Source organism: Misgurnus anguillicaudatus, chromosome 9 (genome assembly GCF_027580225.2).
Source record: "Misgurnus anguillicaudatus chromosome 9, ASM2758022v2, whole genome shotgun sequence".
Classification (NCBI taxonomy): domain Eukaryota; kingdom Metazoa; phylum Chordata; class Actinopteri; order Cypriniformes; family Cobitidae; genus Misgurnus; species Misgurnus anguillicaudatus.
The window spans coordinates 32,060,141-32,079,357 of record NC_073345.2 but is presented as its reverse complement, the minus strand read 5'-3'; the positions used below and the strand labels follow the sequence as shown (position 1 = coordinate 32,079,357).

The window sequence follows — 19,217 nt, the reverse complement described above, 5'->3', positions numbered from 1 at the left end:
AATTATTTGTCATATTGTTATTTAATGCTATGACATTTCTTGAGTGTTTCCTAAGTGTCCAAGTACTTTCTGAGGTCAAGGCCTACTTGAAATGAATCATGTGACATCAAAATGACACATCACTGTACGTTACCTAATGATCCGATTTCTCTACTATTATAAATGTTGGTATCAGATCCAACATTCTTTCTTGGTTGATCTTAGCGAGTGATAGTAAAATGGCCAGACAGACTTTATTATAAATATCTCATTGAAAAATGTAAACGTTTTTAAAGCATCCCGGTGCTGACGACTCGTAGACTAAATCAGATCTGATCAGACTGTAATGGATAAACAGTGTCTGTCTCATTCTTTCTGTCTGTCTGCGTCATTAAAAGCCCGGCTAAAAGGGACAGTTGAACCAAAAATGAAAACTCATGATTTACTGACTTTCATTTCATTCCAAATCCATGGATTTTTCTTCTGTGGAACACAAAATGGGAATGTTTTGGGATGTATTAACAATGTAAGTTGTAAAAACTTTTACCTTTAAAAAGATTCAAAACCAGAATTAAATTAAACGTGGACATTATAAATTTTTTTTTTTCATTTTATCAGTAACACGATAGATTACTTATAAGTAATACAATATTAATTTTATATTTATATGTTATTATTTTTAATCTCTTCTCAATAGGTTCCCGAATAAAAACTATTGTCCGTCTTTTGTCATTTATGCATAGCCGTCTATTGTTTAATTCATTTGCATTCATCTATTTATTCAATTATAGTGAATATTCGTATAATGAATGCTCTTGCACCGAAATGAGCTTTTCTTATGTTGGCACAGATTTAAGCTAGAAGTATAGTTTTTACCCAAACGTGAGGGTCTACGTACAGTGCACGTGATGCAAATTTCGTCATCAGAATAGTATGTGCGCATTATATGCGCATCGCAGGATTTATAGTACAAATATAGTATGTATTTTTTAGGAAAATATACTTATATTTATGTATATTTGTAGGAAAATATAGTATGTAGCCCAGGAGATGAATTGCATACTTCTGTGTGCGTTTGATCGTACGCATACGTTGGTGTACACTTAAAAAAGCCACATTTCGGGCTTAAAGATCAAACTGAATTTCATTACGACTGCCACTAGGGGGCGAACTTCGACAGTCGTGTCCGAATGTCGTTTGTGTTCCATGCAAGAAATAAAGTTTGTAATGATAAATAATGAGGGTGAGTGCATGATTAGTTACAGGGTTACAGTAAAGGGGATTTTAGGTGATACCAGAAAATACGGTCTTCTCTAAACATCTCCACCCAAACATCATTTATGTATTAAAAGCCTGTCACAAAGCAGACGCATGAACTGTGTGTGGTCTTCACTCAGTTTCTCCACTATAGAGAGGGTAATGGATAGGATGGATGAAGTTGTGTGTGTTTGTAAATTGTCATTGTAGGAATGGGCATTCGGTATTCATATGGTCCATTTAACTCGACTCTAAACACATTAAACGCTTGGCTGTGTTTATTTTTCTGTGGTGGGTCAGAATTATATTTGTTTTGTGTAGTGGTGACTTTGAGTTTGCTGATGACCCATTTGTGGTTGTCTGGGCACATTGACTATGCTACATATGAAAAAACTGGCATATTGCTTACTGCACAGTATACACTGTATACTGCGTACTTGAAACAGTATGATGTCACTGATATCACATGGAGGCGTGGCCTAAACACAGTCTGCTGCTCAGTGTGTAACAAAGTAACCCGGCTTATGAAGTTAGATTTGATCATTAATGGTTTAATAGGTTTTAGTTTATTGTCAAATATAGTTTTATTATATATGTGTGGTTCTTTAATAGCTTTTAAACTGATTTTGCACCTCTCTCTCTTTGTTTTACAGCTCAGCCTGCCGATCTCCTAAAGATTTTAGATTTTCACAGTTTGCCAGACGGCGTAACAAAAACGACAGGTTTCTGCACACACAGGAAGACGTCGAAAGGGCCCGATGTCGCCTACAGAGTCACAAAAGATGCACAGCTCAGCGCTCCGACTAAACAACTTTATCCCTGTAAGTACACAAACAGACACGTGTAGGTTTTTATTACAGATCTTGTATTTTATACCTCCTACCCATAACCTTTTTATTTTTCATTTAAACCTGAATTTCTGTCATTATTGCTCCTCAAGTGATTTCTATAATAACATACAGGGGCACAGGAGGATAAAATATAAGTATGTGTGTGTCTTGTTTAGTTTTTGCGGTGTGTGTTTGGTCTGCAAGCGTGTCTCAGTGTCTTCAGAGTTAGAGAAACTGTCCACATACAAACACAAACGGTCTCTGCTTACCATCTTTATGACAGCGTGTTTATTACTTTTCAACACTTTGTCCCTAAATACCCTTTATTGCTTCTTCATCTTCTCATCCACGGCAGACACACTGTATACAGTAAACCACTTAGACAGCTTTCTGTTAAAAAGACTCTGAAAATGCAATGTATGTGTGTAAATATGCAAAAAGTCTTTGACCACCACTAGCTTTGTTGTCGCCTCTTTTTATTAATATACAAACGGAAAGGACAAGAAATATGGACACAATACAATCAGAACAAAATTGCTTCTTTTGGCAAAAGTCAGTATTTATTTTTCTCTTGGGGTTAAAGACATCATGAACTCTTTTTTGGAGACTGAAGTCAATTTGATTTGAATTAGAAATGAGGTTTTCTTTGCGTTTAGGTTTAAGATATCCTGCAGGTTCTTGCTATTGGTCAAGTGTAAGAGATCACACCACATACTTTACACTTTAGCTTATACATTTATTTAGTTTTTTAATACTGCATACATATTTCCTGTATTTTCTGCTTGTATGCAAACAAAGAGAATGAAAAATAATTATATGCATGCATGCTCATTATACCATTGCATACACAATAAATCTAATGGTGGCATGGTATTGCATTATGATTTGTGTGTTTGTATGTAGTTGTGTGTGTGTGTGTGTCCGTCTGTGCACCTCATCATTGCATTACTAGACGTAATATCATCATGCCCTGAACTCGGCCTTTGGCAGGAATGCAGAAAATTTCAAGAATTTAGGGGAAGGAGGAAGAGAAGCTGTGAATGAGAGAGAGAGAGAGAGAGAGAGAGAGAGAGAGAGAAAGATGCCCGTCATGCAGAATAAATTGAAAGAGGATTTCATTCAAACTCTTGTGAGCTTCATACCTAGACAGGATTTGTGGGTATCATAAAACTGTCATAGATATAAAAGCGTTTTCAAACGTTATGCTTCCTTATTAGATACTTAAAAAAAATTAAATGCAGCATTGCATGCGCTCCTTATAGGCAATACAATCACAGAATGCATTGCAAAGAGCCAAACGTTTATGTGAAGATGGAGGAGAGAGTTGTGATGAACACAAAATAAGATATTTTGATAAACAGCTGTAAGCACACAGCTGATTGTAATCATTGACTTCCATAATAGGAAAACAAATATTATACTATTGTGATAAATGATGAAGAAGATATTTTGATCAATTTGTTGACAAAATATTATTTTTTGGGTGAACTATGCCTTTAAATAACCTTTTAAAACACATTTTCATACATTTAATTTAGTATTAATGTGTTTTATGTATTAGTTGTATAATGTTAACGTGAGAATCTCCAGGGACCCTAATCACTTACTTGAGGCTCTGTTATATTTAGGATGCTGTCTTAGAAGCATGCTGCCTATGTAGACAGCTCACTAGTTTTGAAGAGAGACAGTATCTCAGTATACAACATTTTATTGTTTAACCATCTCTCTTTTAAGTAACACACACATACTTCTATTCAACACTGCTTACTAACAAACATACTCGTAGAAGCTTACCTGGAGAGGGTCATTATTTATATTATTTATTTAAGCTACATTTAAACAAAAGTTTTTTTTATTGTATTTTAATTTAAAAAATGGAAAAAGAAAGGTCCCGCACACTATCCACTTGCAAAAATATAAATCATTTATTGCAACATTTCGATCTCTCGATCTTCTTCAGGCATTAATCATATAATATATATGATTAATGCCTGAAGAAGATCGAGAGATCGAAACGTTGCAATAAATGAAGTGGATAGTGTGCGGGACCTTTCTTTTTCCATTTTTTAATTTTGGACTTTCGAGTCCTGCTCTCCTACGCACCTATCGCACACAGGTGTGCGACGTTCATGTGATTGTATTTTAATTTACACATTTTTTTGTTTAAATGTAGCTTAAATAAATTGATTGCAACCACTTGCCTTAAAAAAATTGAGTAAATTGAATGAATCATTTTTTTCAGTGAGGTCCATTGTCTTCCTTTGTCAAGTGTCTCCATAGTAACAGAGAGGGGTCATAGGTTACTGAAATAGGAATATACATGGTAAAGTGCTAGACCTACAGGCCTGATGAAAAGGCCTAACCCATACATGGGTTAAAATAACACCTATTTGTACCTAAACTCTCAGAATAAAGGTACAAGAAGGTAACAAAAGCTTTCACTGGGGTGTTACCTTTTCAAAAAGTACACTTTTGTACCTAAAAGGTGCATACTGGTAAAAAGTACATATCTGTGCCAAAATGGTACATATTAGGACATTTTTACATCATTATTTCTTAGAATATCCCTAAACGAGTGTTTTTGAGATTCATATAATAACTGCACTGCAAAAAATGATTTTCAAGAAAAAAAAATTCTTAGTATTTTGTCTTGTTTTCAGTAAAAATACAAAAAAATTCTTAAATTAAGATGCTTTTTCTTGATGAGCAAAACAACCCAAGAAAATAAGTCTAGTTTTTAAACCAAAAATATCAAATGTAAGTAATTTTGTGGATAAAACAAGCAAAAAAATTCTTGAATTTTTCTTGGATTTTGTGTTTAAGAAAAATGTTCAAGATTTTTTTTGCTTACCCCATTCGGCAGATTTGTTTTATGCACAAAATCACTTAAATTTGATATTTGTGGTCTAAAAACTGGACTTATTTTCTAGACTTGTTTTGCTCATCTTAATTTAAGAATTTTTAGATATTTTTACTGAAAACAAGACAAAAATACTAAGAATTTTTTTTTTTGAAAATAATTTGACTTTCTAATAAAAAATGACTTTCTTACTTAGTATTTTTTCAGTACAAATATCTAAATATTCTTAAATCAAGATGCATTTTTTTGATGAGCAAAAAGAAAATAAGTGTAGTTTTTAGACAAAAAATATACAATTTAAGTGAATGTACACTTAAAATATACAATGGGGTGAGATTTTTTTTTAAATTAAGTGTTAAAGAAAAAAGAAAACTTATTTCAAGAGTTTTTTCTTACCCAGTTGGCATACATTTTTGCTTGTTTTAAGCACAAATTTACTTAAATTGTATATTTTGTATGTAAAAACTAAACTTATTATTTTTTTTATTTTGCTCATCAAGAAAATGCATCTTGATTTAAGAATTTTTAGATATTTCTACTTAAAACAAGACAAGAATTATTAGTAAGAAAGTAATTTTTGCAGTGTATTCACAGCGATGCCATAGAGGAACCATGTTTGGTTCTCTAAAGAACATTTAATGTCACTTTTTTTAGTCTATCGCACTTTTTCCACTCCAAAGGACCTTCTGTGGCACCGAAAGGTTTTGTGGATATTGAAGGCACCATACAGCCCAACGAAAACCACTTTAGGGAGCTTTATTTTTAAGAGTGTATGACATAAACAAAGATAATAAAGACAACATCTGCAGACATTTAAGGCTTTTAAAACGATGCCTGAGTAATTCATAGCACAAAGGAGCAGTATGGAGTAGAGATGAGACTATAGATATGACTTCATTTCTTAATTCTTCTGTTTCGTGTTACCCTGGTGATGGACAGATTTCGTCTCCAGAGGGATGGACAACGTCTCGTACCCTTTGACCCCTAGACTGACTTTGGCTCTGTCTTACACACACAGGAACCCAGGACAAAGCACATTGAACGTCTTGTTGGGATCTGTGTGTGTGAATGAGTGAGAATTAAACTAGTGTAAGCCCAGATGTGTCACAAAGTTAGTATTTCTGTGTTTGTGTTACAGTGAAGTGTAATTTTTTTGTGATTAATCACACACAGGAAAAAAATTGAAAACAGGCGTATGAGACACAGATGCATTAAATGCTCTGAAAGGAATGAATGATCAAATAAGAAATTTGATGAAGGGGGAAATAATGAGAAAAACAGAAACTCTTCCTTCTTTCTGCACTCCCACCCATTCATCACTTACAAAACAGCAAATAATATCCCTTATGAAGCAGTAAAACACTGCACTGTGGCAATATGTACCGTATAATTATTTTTGATGCTCAAAAATACTGCATAGTTTAGTATTTACTATAGTAAATATACTCAGGGTTCCCACACCTTAGTTAACTTCAAATACTTCAAAAATAACATCCAATACCCTCAAATTCAATGACTAAATGTGGGGATACATTTCAAGTGAGAGCAAGGTTACATCGTGTTACCTTTTAAGATACATTGTTCCCGCACTTCCGAGGGAACTCGCGCTGCGTCACTGCGGTGACACTTTGGGGACGCCTCCAGGGATAAGTGTGTCTGAATGCGTATATCAAATTCAACCAATGATGAGGCTTAATGACAAAGACAGGGTGACGCAGGAGCCAGGAAGTATATCGCTATCTGAAATATTGCCAAAGACGGCGTTACAGGGACGCAGAAAGTATGGTAAGGGAGACGCAGCGTCTCGTTCCCTTCTCAGGGAACAACAGTTACATACGTAACCCGAGACGTTTTCGTGTGTTTAACACAACTATGAAAAAAGCATTTTGGTATCAACATTCGCATACAGACGATATAAGCATTTAGAGCGAAAGGTCGTGTGTTTGAATCAAACCTCCAATTTAAATGAATTAATTTATCAGGAAACATAAAAAAAACCACAAAACTCAAAAATACCCCAGTTGGGTAAAATAGGGCAGATAGTAGTGCAGTAAGCTGGTTTGTGAGGTAGTGTTATGCTTCACATTTATGCATTTGGCAGACACTTTTATCCAAAGTGACTTACACTACAATCGATCCATATGTTTTTTATCAGTGTGTATGTTCCCTGGGGTTCGAACCCACGACCTTTGCACTGCTAATGCAAAGCACTACCTCTTGAGTTACAGAAAGACTTTATTAACACATTCCACCCACACTATGAGCTCATGTACTGTATGGATGCTTTCTCTGTTTGTCTGGAAAACTGACCAGCCCAGATTTTCCCAGAGGTCTCAGCGACAGGCATCTGTCTGGCACATGTGTCTGCGAGAGGAGACATGTCTGTTTTTCTACTTTTAGAAAGGGACTGTTTTATTTCATCTCGCTGTCTGTCTCTGATGCTTTTGCTGACGTCCACCTGTTTTTCTTTCTTTGAAGTTTTCTAGCTAAAAGTTCTTATTAATCCCAAAAAGGTTTAGGTATGATGTTATAGGAGAAGCGTTATAAAATTATTCTTTAAAACTTCTGGCAAATGACTTTGGGGAAGACAAACTCTGTCATGTACAGTGACAAATGCACAGTAGACCGACTTTGTCAAAGCTATTAAATCTCATTCACATTCCCATATAAACAGGTCGTCATACTTGATTTATTTGAGTTTATTTGATTTATATAGCACTTTTTTACAGTGCTGCATTGTTTCAAAGCAACTTTACATGAAAAGAAAAGAAACCCAAGAAAATTTGGTGGACATAAATGGGTGATTCTCACAAAAAATTGGTTTTAAAAATGTCAAGCATGAAAATGTAAAAATTGCTTAAATTTACTTTTTTCCCCACCAGACATTGAAAAACAAAGTCTGGAGTAAATGGGAACATTAATTTAAAAACTTTTACGAGTTCGCCTCACTGACAATAAAGTGGGACTGCTAATATGCGTGAGTGGCGTGCTGTCCCAGGGCGAAGGTTCCGAGCTCGGGAAATACCCCCCGAGTTCGGAACGTTCGTCCCTTGACCGGGGAAGGAGCCCCGGGCCTGGGGCGTGCCCTGACCCGGGTTATCCCCGGTGCTGAGCTAAATGTACGTAGTGAGGCGAAGGGGTGGAGGTGGGTTTGCAATAATGTCCCAGAGAATTGAGGGTAAGGACTCTATGATTATTTATAGAGCTGGTACTAAGTTGTTGTGTTGATTAGTGATTGATAACCAGCCGTGTTCATTGCTTAATCATCGAGAGCCAGCCGTGTTCATTGATTAGTGATTGAGAGCCAGCCATGTTCATTGATTAGTGATTAAGAGCCAGCCATGTTCATTGATTAATGATTGAAAGCCAGCCGAGTTCATTGACTGATCAGCTCCTCCCAAACCTTGTTTATATAAAACATCATTTTACGAGTTCGCCTCACTGACAATAAAGTGGGACTGCTAATATGCGTGAGTGGCGTGCTGTCCCGGGGCGAAGGTTCCGAGCTCGGGAAATACCCCCCGAGTTCGGAACGTTCGTCCCTTGACCAAGGAAGGAGCCCCGGGCCTGGGGCGTGCCCTGACCCGGGTTATCCCCAAAAAGAGCAGGTGGTGCAGGACAGCCGCCTGAACAACAATTCCCCAAAGAAGGCTGGCTTGAGAAGGGGAGGTGCTGGCCCTCATTGGGGAAAATGCTGAAGTAGAGGGTAGAATTGAAAAAGGCAGCTCTGGAGAGCGGGCACTGTTGAGAAGTGCTGTGAAGAGGTTGAGAAGGATATATGAGGTGGGGCAAAGGCCTGGACCCAAAGGCTGTAGTTTGAAGAATATAGGGGGCTCCGGGGGAGCAAAATCTGCTGCTGCCAATATGTAGGGAAGGGAGAAAATTGTACTCTGAAGAAGAGCGGGGAGTTTTTAAAGGTAATAGGTGAGGTAGTGCTGTAAGGAGCAAGGTAGGACTCCAAGGGAGCGAAGGAAGCAGTTTGTGCCCTGAGATGGGGCTGTGCTCTAGAGGAGCCAGACATGAGGTAGTTGGGGAAGAAGAAAACTCCAGAGGGAGCAGTACTGCTTAGGCAGCGATAGATGCATAGATTCTGCTGGGCAGAAAATGTGAAGGAAGCACTGGCCCCAGCGGGGGCGGTCGCGCTGCGATACGGGCTTCGAGGTTGAAATAATCTGCTGCGGCAGATCGAGGAAAAGGCACGGGCCCCTGCGGGGGCGGTCGCTGCTGCGATACTGGCCTGAGTTGGAAAGGGAAGGTTTTATTGGCAGAGCATGTGAAAGAAGCACGGGCCCCTGCGGGGGCGGTCGCAGCGGCGATACTGGCTTCAGAAGTCGACTGCTGCGGCAGATCGAGGAAAAGGCACGGGCCCCTGCGGGGGCGGTCGCTGCTGCGATACTGGCCTGAGTTGGAAAGGGAAGGTTTTATTGGCAGAGGAAGTGAAAGAAGCACGGGCCCCTGCGGGGGCGGTCGCAGCTGCGATACTGGCTTCAGAAGTCGACTGCTGCGGCAGATCGAGGAAAAGGCACGGGCCCCTGCGGGGGCAGTCGCTGCTGCGATACTGGCCTGAGTTGGAAAGGGAAGGTTTTATTGACAGAGGAAGTGAAAGAAGCACGGGCCCCTGCGGGGGCGGTCGCAGCTGCGATACTGGCTTCAGAAGTCGACTGCTGCGGCAGATCGAGGAAAAGGCACGGGCCCCTGTGGGGGCGGTCGCTGCTGCGATACTGGCTTAAAAAAGGCATCTGCTGTGGCAGAGAGTGAAATAAAAGCTTGGGCTTCTGCAAGAGCGGTCGCGCTGCGACAGTTGTTGTTATCTGAGAAGGAATCTGTTGTGGTAGGGGTGTGTAAGATTTTGATGAGGGTGTCAGCTTGAGTTGCCGGTACTAGCTTCTGCGGAGGCAGGGAAGTGGATCGAGGGTGATGATGGGTTTATGTGTGACGGTGTGATCTTATGTCCGTTTGCTGGGCCGTGAGTGTTTGGTGGGCTTCTTTGATGGAAGCACGATCTGCCCTGATGTAATTTTTTAAAGCTTCCGAAGACCAGCGGCCTAGGGTTTGTATCTGGGAGTCTGGGAGTCCTTTTTGAGCAGCTGTTGTGGCTGCTCCTTGGGTTGGGTTTTTTCAATACCTTTTAAAAGCATGGCGGTCTGGGGATTAGTGATAGCAGTTGAGGGTGAACCTAAAATTAGTTTGTGAAAAAATTGGATTCCGCTCATATACCCTTTAATTGTGCTGATTCGAAGGTGTTTGACTTTATGCAGGTATGATATGAATGATGTTATGGTAAGTAGAGAGAAGTTGGCTAAAGGGATCTGGTGTAAATGATGGAAAGTTCTGAAGCTTCTCCAAGCTGTCAGATAGGTTTGAAGAGTTCCCATTGAGACTGCTTGGAGTATAGTATCTAGAGAGGCGGTAAGAAGGTCTTTGAGTGGATGATTTAAGGGAATATTAGAGTTGAATAGGGAGGCACTAGTGTTGGGTGAAGATCCGCTTCTGATGCCGGCTGCCTCAATTTCTGCGAGGATCTGTTTCCTGATGGAATTGATGACAGGGGGAGGTTCCAAGGCCAATGCGTTGGGTGGGATGGGCATTGGTGCTGCGGTAGCCAGCGTAAAAGGCTGACGGGTCTGGGGAACAGAATCAACAGAAAAAGAAGCCGCTGGAGCCGCTTGCGGAGGCAGCCTCACGCTTTGGGTCGATCCGTGGGCGAAAATATCAGATTGAAAAGTCATAGAGGGTGCCGGGGCCTGACTCGTTAGCGGAGGCATCCTCACGCTCGTGTCGGCTCCTGCGGCAAAAAAAAAACGGGGCCTGACTCGTTAGCGGAGGCATCCTCACGCTCGTGTCGGCTCCTGCGGTGAAAACTGGGGCCTGACTCGTTAGCGGAGGCATCCTCACGCTCGAGTCGGCTCCTGCTGCAAAAGTGGGAGAAATGTGAGAAGGAAAAATAGACGTGGCCGGCGCTGCTGCTGAACGCAACCCCGTGTGATAGAGAGACGGAGGGGCAGCAGGCCATTGGCCGGGAGAAGGAAGCGGCAGTGGGATGAGCAAAGCCATTACCGAGCTCGTGTTGGCTCCTGCGGAAAAAATGGGAGAAATGTGAGAAGGAAAAATAGATGTGGCCGGCGCTGCTGCTGAACACAACCCCGTGTGATAGAGAGACGGAGGGGCAGCAGGCCATTGGCCGGGAGAAGGAAGCGGCAGTGGGATGAGTGAAGCCTTTGCCGAGCTCGTGTCGGCTCCTGCGGAAAAAGTGGGAGAAATGTGAGAAAGAAAAATAGATGTGGCCGGCGCTGCTGCTGAACGCAACCCCGTGTGATAGAGAGATGGAGGGGCAGCAGGCCATTGGCCGGGAGAAGGAAGAAGCAGTGGGAGGAGCGAAGCCGTTGCGTCGCTCGTGTCAGCTCCTGCGGAAAATATTGGAGAATTGTGAGAACTAAAAATAGATGCGGCCGGCGCTGCTGCTGAACGCAACCCCGTGTGATAGAGAGACGGAGGGGCAGCAGGCCATTGGCCGGGAGAAAGAAGCAGCAGTGGGAGGAGCGAAGCCGTTGCCGTGAGCGGAAGCGGAAGCATGTTCGCGCTGTCTGGCTGGCTTGCTAGCTGACTTGCTTGTGAGCTGGCTGCTGGAGACATCGGCGGGCGACCCAGGCTAGCTGATGGCTTCATGCGGTGTATTTGAGACCTCCGTGTTTTCCCTGGTGTCTTTCGGGTGTACGGTGTACTCCGTGCTTGCAGAGACGAGGAGTCAGAGCTTGCTGTCACGGCTGTTTGCGGGGGTTGAGTAGCCATCCGGCTATCGCGGAGTAGGCTGAACAGTTGCGCCTTTGTTTGTTTACGTAAGAATGGAATATCTGCATTTTCAAGAGCTAGTTCAAGGCCTAGGATGGACCATTTCTTGATGTCGGGGATTCCTGGAGAAGCAGAAGCGTATGAAGATGCCGGTGATGGTGGGTAGCGCCTCTGCGGGGTGCGAGGAGACGGTCCTTTTCTCCTCGGGATTCGTGTAGCAATGCGGGAAGATCGCCCGGCCTGTGGGGAGGCCTCGGGCTTGATTGAAACATCCCGACCGCTGTCGGAAGGCCCGAGATAATCCTGTGTGGTATGGTGCATTTCCTGTGCTGGGTTTGTTTGACTGGACATCTTGCAATAATGTCCCAGAGAATTGAGGGTAAGGACTCTATGATTATTTATAGAGCTGGTACTAAGTTGTTGTGTTGATTAGTGATTGATAACCAGCCGTGTTCATTGCTTAATCATCGAGAGCCAGCCGTGTTCATTGATTAGTGATTGAGAGCCAGCCAAGTTCATTGATTAGTGATTAAGAGCCAGCCATGTTCATTGATTAATGATTGAAAGCCAGCCGAGTTCATTGACTGATCAGCTCCTCCCAAACCTTGTTTATATAAAACATCATTTTACTTATCATTTAACACTTTTTGTAACATGATTTAAAAAATAAGTCCTAAAAAATCTCATTACCGCAACAGTCAGAAAACATCAACACTGACATATTTTCAAAATGACATGACAAACCTGAAAGAACATAATTTGGAGATTCTGCACATGCATTTAAAATCAAAGTATTATGCTTCTATTAATTAAATTAACATTTAATAAGCATCTGTTGCGGTAATGATAATCAAAATGTCGTGTAAGCATTCTGACAAGACAATATTTTAAATTAACTGTAAAAAAAGATCTTACCTGGTAGCCATCTTGAAGTAACTGGTCCATGTGCTTGGTCACTCAAAATCAAACTTTATTAAAATTATGTATGTGTGCTTAAACTGTTCTCAAAAAGTGTTGCGGAGGATGAGAACATCAGGCATGGACACATAATTTTCCTAATTTTTCTTCATTATTATTATACATGAATATTCAGTAAATATTTCTTCTGTCATCTAAAGTAGTCTAGCAAAACATCCATATATTTTTTTTCGTAATATTTTTGTGTTAATTTGATTAAATTACGACATAACGCATGTTCAAACACAGCCGGACACATTGCGGTAATGAGAATTTCAGCAGAAAATGAGATAAAATTTAAAATTATAAATTCTTATGTTGAAATCACACATTGTGCAAGGTAGAACACAGAATTGTGTTAATTCTGATGCTTTTTAATGTTACTATATTACACATTTTAAAGCTAAAATTATTAGTGCCGTGGTGTTTCAATGGTTTCGTGAGAATCACCCAAATAACCCCAAGTAAAAAAAAACCATTTAAAGTCCTCATTGTACAGAAAAGAGGGACTCTGAAATATTGTTGCATTTTTTTCTTTTGCGTTCCTCACATGAAAGAAATAGGAAGACATGACACAACTAAACAATGAGTCACATTCACCAAGCATGCGTATACACAAAAAACTCTGGATGTCTGGATGAACTGGTCCTTTAAAGGAAAACACCACCGTTTTTCAATATTTTACTATGTTCTTACCTCAACTTAGATTAATTTAATGCGTGCACTTTTAATCTTTGTATAGCGCTTTGTGAATGTGTTAGCATTTAGCCTAGCCCCATTCATTCCTATGGCTCCAAACAAAAGTTTTATTTTGTGCCACCATACTTAATCATGTAACAGTCTTTAAATAGGGAAAAGTGTTTGGTGGCTTATAAATTCATGCATGTTTGGAGCCATAGGAATGAATGGGGCTAGGCTAAATGCTAACACATTCATAAGGTGTTGTACAAAGATTAAAAGTGCACGCACTGTAAAAAACATTGATTCATCTAAGTTGAGGTAAGAACATAGTAAAATATTGAAAGGAAGATATTTGTAATCAAACAAGAAATAGGAGCACCATTTACTTCCATAGTATGATGAAGAATACTATGAAAGTCAGTGGTGCTCAGAAATTAGAGTATAGTTCATTGCCATATCTGCCTAGAAAAGCACAACTTTTAATTTTCCGACTGTCTTAGTACATGATGTAACTACAGAAGGGTAAATTTTTATTAAAATATTTTTTTAGCGCAATGCTAATGGTCAAATCAGATTCAATGGATTATGCTAAGCTATGCTAAAAGTGGTAGCGGCAGACCCGGAGATCAGCTGAATGGATTCCAAAACGGTAAAAAGCAAATGTTTCACTCTAGGGGAGCTTGAAAATGAGCATATTTTCAAAAAAAGTGTTGTGTCCCTTTAAGAGTTTAATTTCTCTACTATAGTAATTCTTTCTGTTTATTCTTTCCTCCAGCCTCCTTTAGATAAATTGGAGCAATAAAATGTCTCTTAAAAGGAACAGCTGTTCTCTTCATTACACTTTTCTTTACTCGCTCGCTCTTTCTTTCTCTTCTTCCACTACCTCAGTAGATCCAAGACTCTTATCAACACACACACACGCACGCACGCACGCACAGATAGTAACAGAGTTTCCCCAAGGTGTGCCAAGTCCCCATCAGAAGATCCAGAATTTTTCCATGGTGCTTCTTTCCATGTCACACACTTTATCTATGTTACCTGACAGTATCTCTCTGCCCCAGACGTGATGCAATATTGTCTCACACACTGTCTCTTTTCTCTTACTCTTTCAAAATAGTTATTATTCATCACTATTTCCCTCCTTAGCATCCGTGTTTCCCGAGGACTTCTCTATCCTGGCAACGGTGAAGCCGAAGAAAGGCAGTCAGTCCTTCCTGCTGTCGGTCTATAACGAACAGGGCATCCAGCAGCTCGGATTAGAGGTTGGCCGGTCTCCGGTCTTCCTGTACGAGGATCACCTGGGTAAACCTGGCCCAGAGGACTACCCGCTCTTCAGAGGGGTCAACCTGGCAGACGGAAAGTAAGTGAATGTGTATTCCTAACCAAACAAATGCTGGCTGTGAATTTTTATTAGAAAAGTGTTCTGGCTTTGATGTCTGGCCAACTTAATCTGTCATGCCGGTACAAAGAGAAACACCTGCACAGGTGTGCAGACAAAGGTGGCAGACATACTGTAGATGAATATGTTGTGGCAAATGTGCAGGTGAGACAGACAGGCAGACATAAATATAGATGGAAATATAAATAAATAATCTGGGAATACAGCACGTGCTAGCATGCCCACATTCGCTCTGATAATGGACACATGGCTATTTAGATTTTCAATAACCATTTTCATTACTATATTACTGTCATAGTCTTTGTTTGTTAGTCTGTTTCTCATTTTTTCCATTTAATTCATCATCATAGTCATTATCCTGTTTATTAGCTCCTCTTTTGTAACTTGTCGTCCTCACCTGTGTCTCGCTTAGTCATCATTAGTCTTTGTATTTATACTGATTATGATTATTTTTATAATTTTATTTCAAGATATTTATTGTCATATGTATCTAGGCACAATGAAATTATAACAGTAACATTAAATAAATTACAAGACAACAGAATATACACTAAGGACAAAGCAGCAGAAATAAAAAATATATACAATACACAAAAGTAAAAGGTTAGTTTACAATTTAAGAGATCCCAAGAGAAGCCTATTATTATTATTATTAGGCTATTATTATTATTATTATTATTATTATCATTGTTATTATTAGGCTATTATTATTATTATTATTGTTATTATTATTATTATTATTATTATTATTATTATTATTATTATTATTATTATTATTATTATTGTTATTATTATTATTATTATTATTATTATTATTATTATTATTATTATTAGGCTATTATTATTATTATTATTATTATTATTAGGCTATTATTATTATATTGTTATTATTAGGCTATTATTATTATTATTAGGCTGTTATTATTATTATTATTAGGCTGTTATTATTATTATAATTGTTATTATTAGGCTATTATTATTATTATTAGGCTGTTATTATTATTATTATTGTTATTATTAGGCTATTATTATTATTATTATTATTATTATTAGGCTTTATACCACGGGTCTGTTGAATGCTGCATTCTGATTGGCTGAGAAATGTTCTATGGGTGTTGATTATTTTTCTGTAAACCGCACACCTAACTTTTCAAATGTCTTAAAAATAGGCACCAGAGCAATGTTTGTGGTAACCGTGGTATAAGCGGAATAATTGACTCCGGTCCTTTGAATTGTTTGAAAATGATGCACACCTGCGGTGTAACGGCACTCCGCTTCGCGTCGTGCCGCATTACCACCTTGGTGTGCATTATTTTCTTATAATTCGGTGGCCCGTCGTCAATTATTCCTTACATAATTATTATTATGATTATTATGATTATTATTATTATTATTATTATTGTTATTATTAGCCTATTATTATTATTATTATTATTATTAGTCACTCCGATCAGTTCATAAATGGAGCTGTAAAATTTTCTTTCAGGTGGCACCGTGTGGCGATCAGCATTCACAAACAGAGCATCACTCTGATTTTGGACTGTAAGAAAAAGATCACACGGACGCTATCCAGAAGCCCTCATCCCATCATCGACACCAAAGGGATTGTGGTCTTTGGAACGCGTATCCTGGACGAGGAGGTGTTTGAGGTAAGAAAACCTTCTTCTAAATCTTCTTCTAAATCTTAGTGTCTCCTTAGACGGTCCTCAGACTTTAGCAAATGAAGATTTTATTTCTTAACAGTTGCTTTATTGTTTTTTTTTTTGTCTAAATATTCTTGAGTTGAAATTAAAATGATCTGAGACTTTACACGTATTATAAGAGTATATGGCTATAAAATAAATGTATGTACAGGTATCATAGCTTAAATGACTTAGTCTTTGACAAAATTATTGTAGTCTTTAAGAGCAGCAAGATATATTGATCTGCAATAATATAATAATAATAATATGCATATCGCAATATGCATATGGCAATCATTTACAATAAATTAATGATTTAATACTTCAAAAAGTTAGGTTGATGCATGTATATTTTATTATAATTTAATTTGAATTTACAAATAAAGCATTATTGCATTGCACATTGCATATCACATTTATCTTCGGTATTGTGTGGCCCTAGATAAAATGTAAGAAATCTTTGACTTTATTGCTGAGGTTGGTAATTCTGAGCTCATTGCTGAGATTTATAAATCTCAAGAGGGGAAACACACATCTCAAGACTGCACGAGACTCCAAGCAGTCTAGGAGAGATCATTGAAATATTTAAGTAATCTTTGGTGTCTGAGGATTGTGTTTCTTTGGTGGTGTTTGTACGTTTTTTGAGGGTCTTTATCACGGCTCTGTGGACGTGTGACTAACATCCTTGTGAATGTAAAAAAATGCTTAGTAACTTCATGTGACCTTCACGTGAAGATGTGAAAGTTTGTTCAGCGTGTTTGTTCAGCACTTAGTTGCGGTTATGTAGCACCAGCTTAAGATTGTAGGGTGACCTGTGCCACAAGGTTTTATAGACTGTGATGGGTTGACAGTAAAGGTTTAATGATATGCTTTTTTGGTCAGTACTTTGTTGAGTCAAGCGGCACTGAAATTTTCTTTAGTCTGATTTAAAAAGTCATGCTGTATATAAGGATTGAATGTCTTTAAGGACCAAAGGCTTGTGGTGTCTGAACGGTCCATGATGACACGTGAGACGTTCAGAAGGACTGTAGGTAATGTTTTTGTTTTCTCTTGCGGGTTCGACCGCAGACACACAGATCTCATGGAACGTTGACGTGTCTTCACGGTTTGGTCTACCTTTTTGTTTGAAGCTCAAGTGTTTGGAGAAAATGGAAAGAGTGGTGTGCTTTTTTCCACAGAGCGAGACTGCAGGTCACCACAGAACCTTAACCAAACCCCTGCTGCAAACTAACCAAAAACATATTTCACTTTAAGAGTCTGGCGATGTCATTCGGTTCTTATAAAGCTTAAAAATTTATAGACGTTGGATTTCAAAGATAAACAGAAAAATAGATATTTTATATAGTAAGAAACAAGTTAAGGGTTGACCTAAGTATTTAAAGCAACACTAAAGACTTATTGCTCTTTGCTCCCCCTACAGGTTAGAAGCGTAATTGCTCATTACCACTGTCATAAATACTGCAGCATAACTGGCTCTGATTGGATTGTAGGTCTGCCGTAAACAAGTTTTTGTAGTTTTCACTCGAACTACAGGACCACTACCCGACGGTTGGAAACTTCTTTAGTGCGGGTTTGGCCAATAGAGGGCTGCAAAGCGAATGTGAAAGTGCCATTCACCCTGTTTTGAGAGGATGAACCACTGAAACTTTTTTGGAAACGTTATTTTAAGGTAAAAAACCTCTTTGGTGTTGCTTTAACACCCAGGAGAGATGCAGAAAACTGTTTTCTGCACTGATTTATTTTATAACAAACACCTAGTGCTATATCATACAACCGGCGCAATGCGCAACGCAAGTGTCTTTTGCTAGTTTCAAACCGTCGCGCAATGATCATTTTAACGTTTAGCTCCACGCTGTTTAAATAGCAAATGCATTTCCTCCCAATTTTGTGCCCATGGGGGTTCTGGTCTGAAAACGAGGTGTGGTCAGGCGCATTGTTGGCGCGTTGCTATTTTGAGGTAACTAAAATAGACTACGCCATTGACCAACTAAAACCTGGTCTAAAGTCAATGGCGCAATATTGTTTTTGTTATTTAATGAGCGTTCTAGTAATATGCGCCTATAAACGGGGCGACCACACGCATTTGCTTATCACACACATGGATGCGCAGCAGCACACAAACGTTTTAAAATATGAAAAATTAAAGGATTAAAATGTAAAAGATTATTATTAAGTCTCTTAGACATAAATGAGGATCGATTATAAGACGTTAGAAGGCGTAAAGAGCTGCTTCACCTGTAGCCTAGTAAGTAATGTTTTGCTTTAAACAAATGCAAATATTGCATCTATTTTTAAATATTTAAAAAAATATATGTTAAAGGGCACCTGTTATAAAAAACACTTTTACAAGGTGTTTGGACGTAAATTTGAGTTGGCAGTGTGTGAACACAACAACCCTACAATAAAAAATCCACCCACTCCTTCTTTTTTAATCTCCATGCTGTTTTGATTCTCCTGTTAATGTGACATCACACTGATAAAGCCCCACCCACGGCCACTGTCTGACAGTTCTGCATTACCCTATATCTGGCCATATATCAATAATGAGATACAATTGTTTGAGATTGTGTTCACACAAGTTTAATTAGAAACGCTCACTGTCTGTTGGTAAGGGATTGAGGAGCAGTAGCTCATTTGCATATAAAATTTGCACACCCACCATGTTACAATACACTTTACAAACAATTTGGGTATACAGTAATAGGTGCCTTTTAACTATTTTAACTTAGTTAGCTATTTAACACATTGTTTGTGACTTCTGGATGTAACAAAGGATATAGAAT

The 19,217-nt window shown here is 39.0% G+C and overlaps 1 protein-coding gene across 1 annotated transcript in view; it reads left to right on the top strand.

Annotated features, from left to right (window-relative positions):
- The window catches only part of col5a1 (procollagen, type V, alpha 1), a 124,523-nt gene that overhangs the window by 33,549 nt on the left and 71,757 nt on the right, over positions 1 to 19,217 (top strand). Inside the window, exons 2-4 of the mRNA XM_073871494.1 lie at positions 1,896 to 2,057; positions 14,500 to 14,713; positions 16,239 to 16,401. Coding sequence (XP_073727595.1) covers positions 1,896 to 2,057; positions 14,500 to 14,713; positions 16,239 to 16,401 — 539 coding nt within the window. The remainder of the gene's footprint in view (positions 1 to 1,895; positions 2,058 to 14,499; positions 14,714 to 16,238; positions 16,402 to 19,217) is intronic.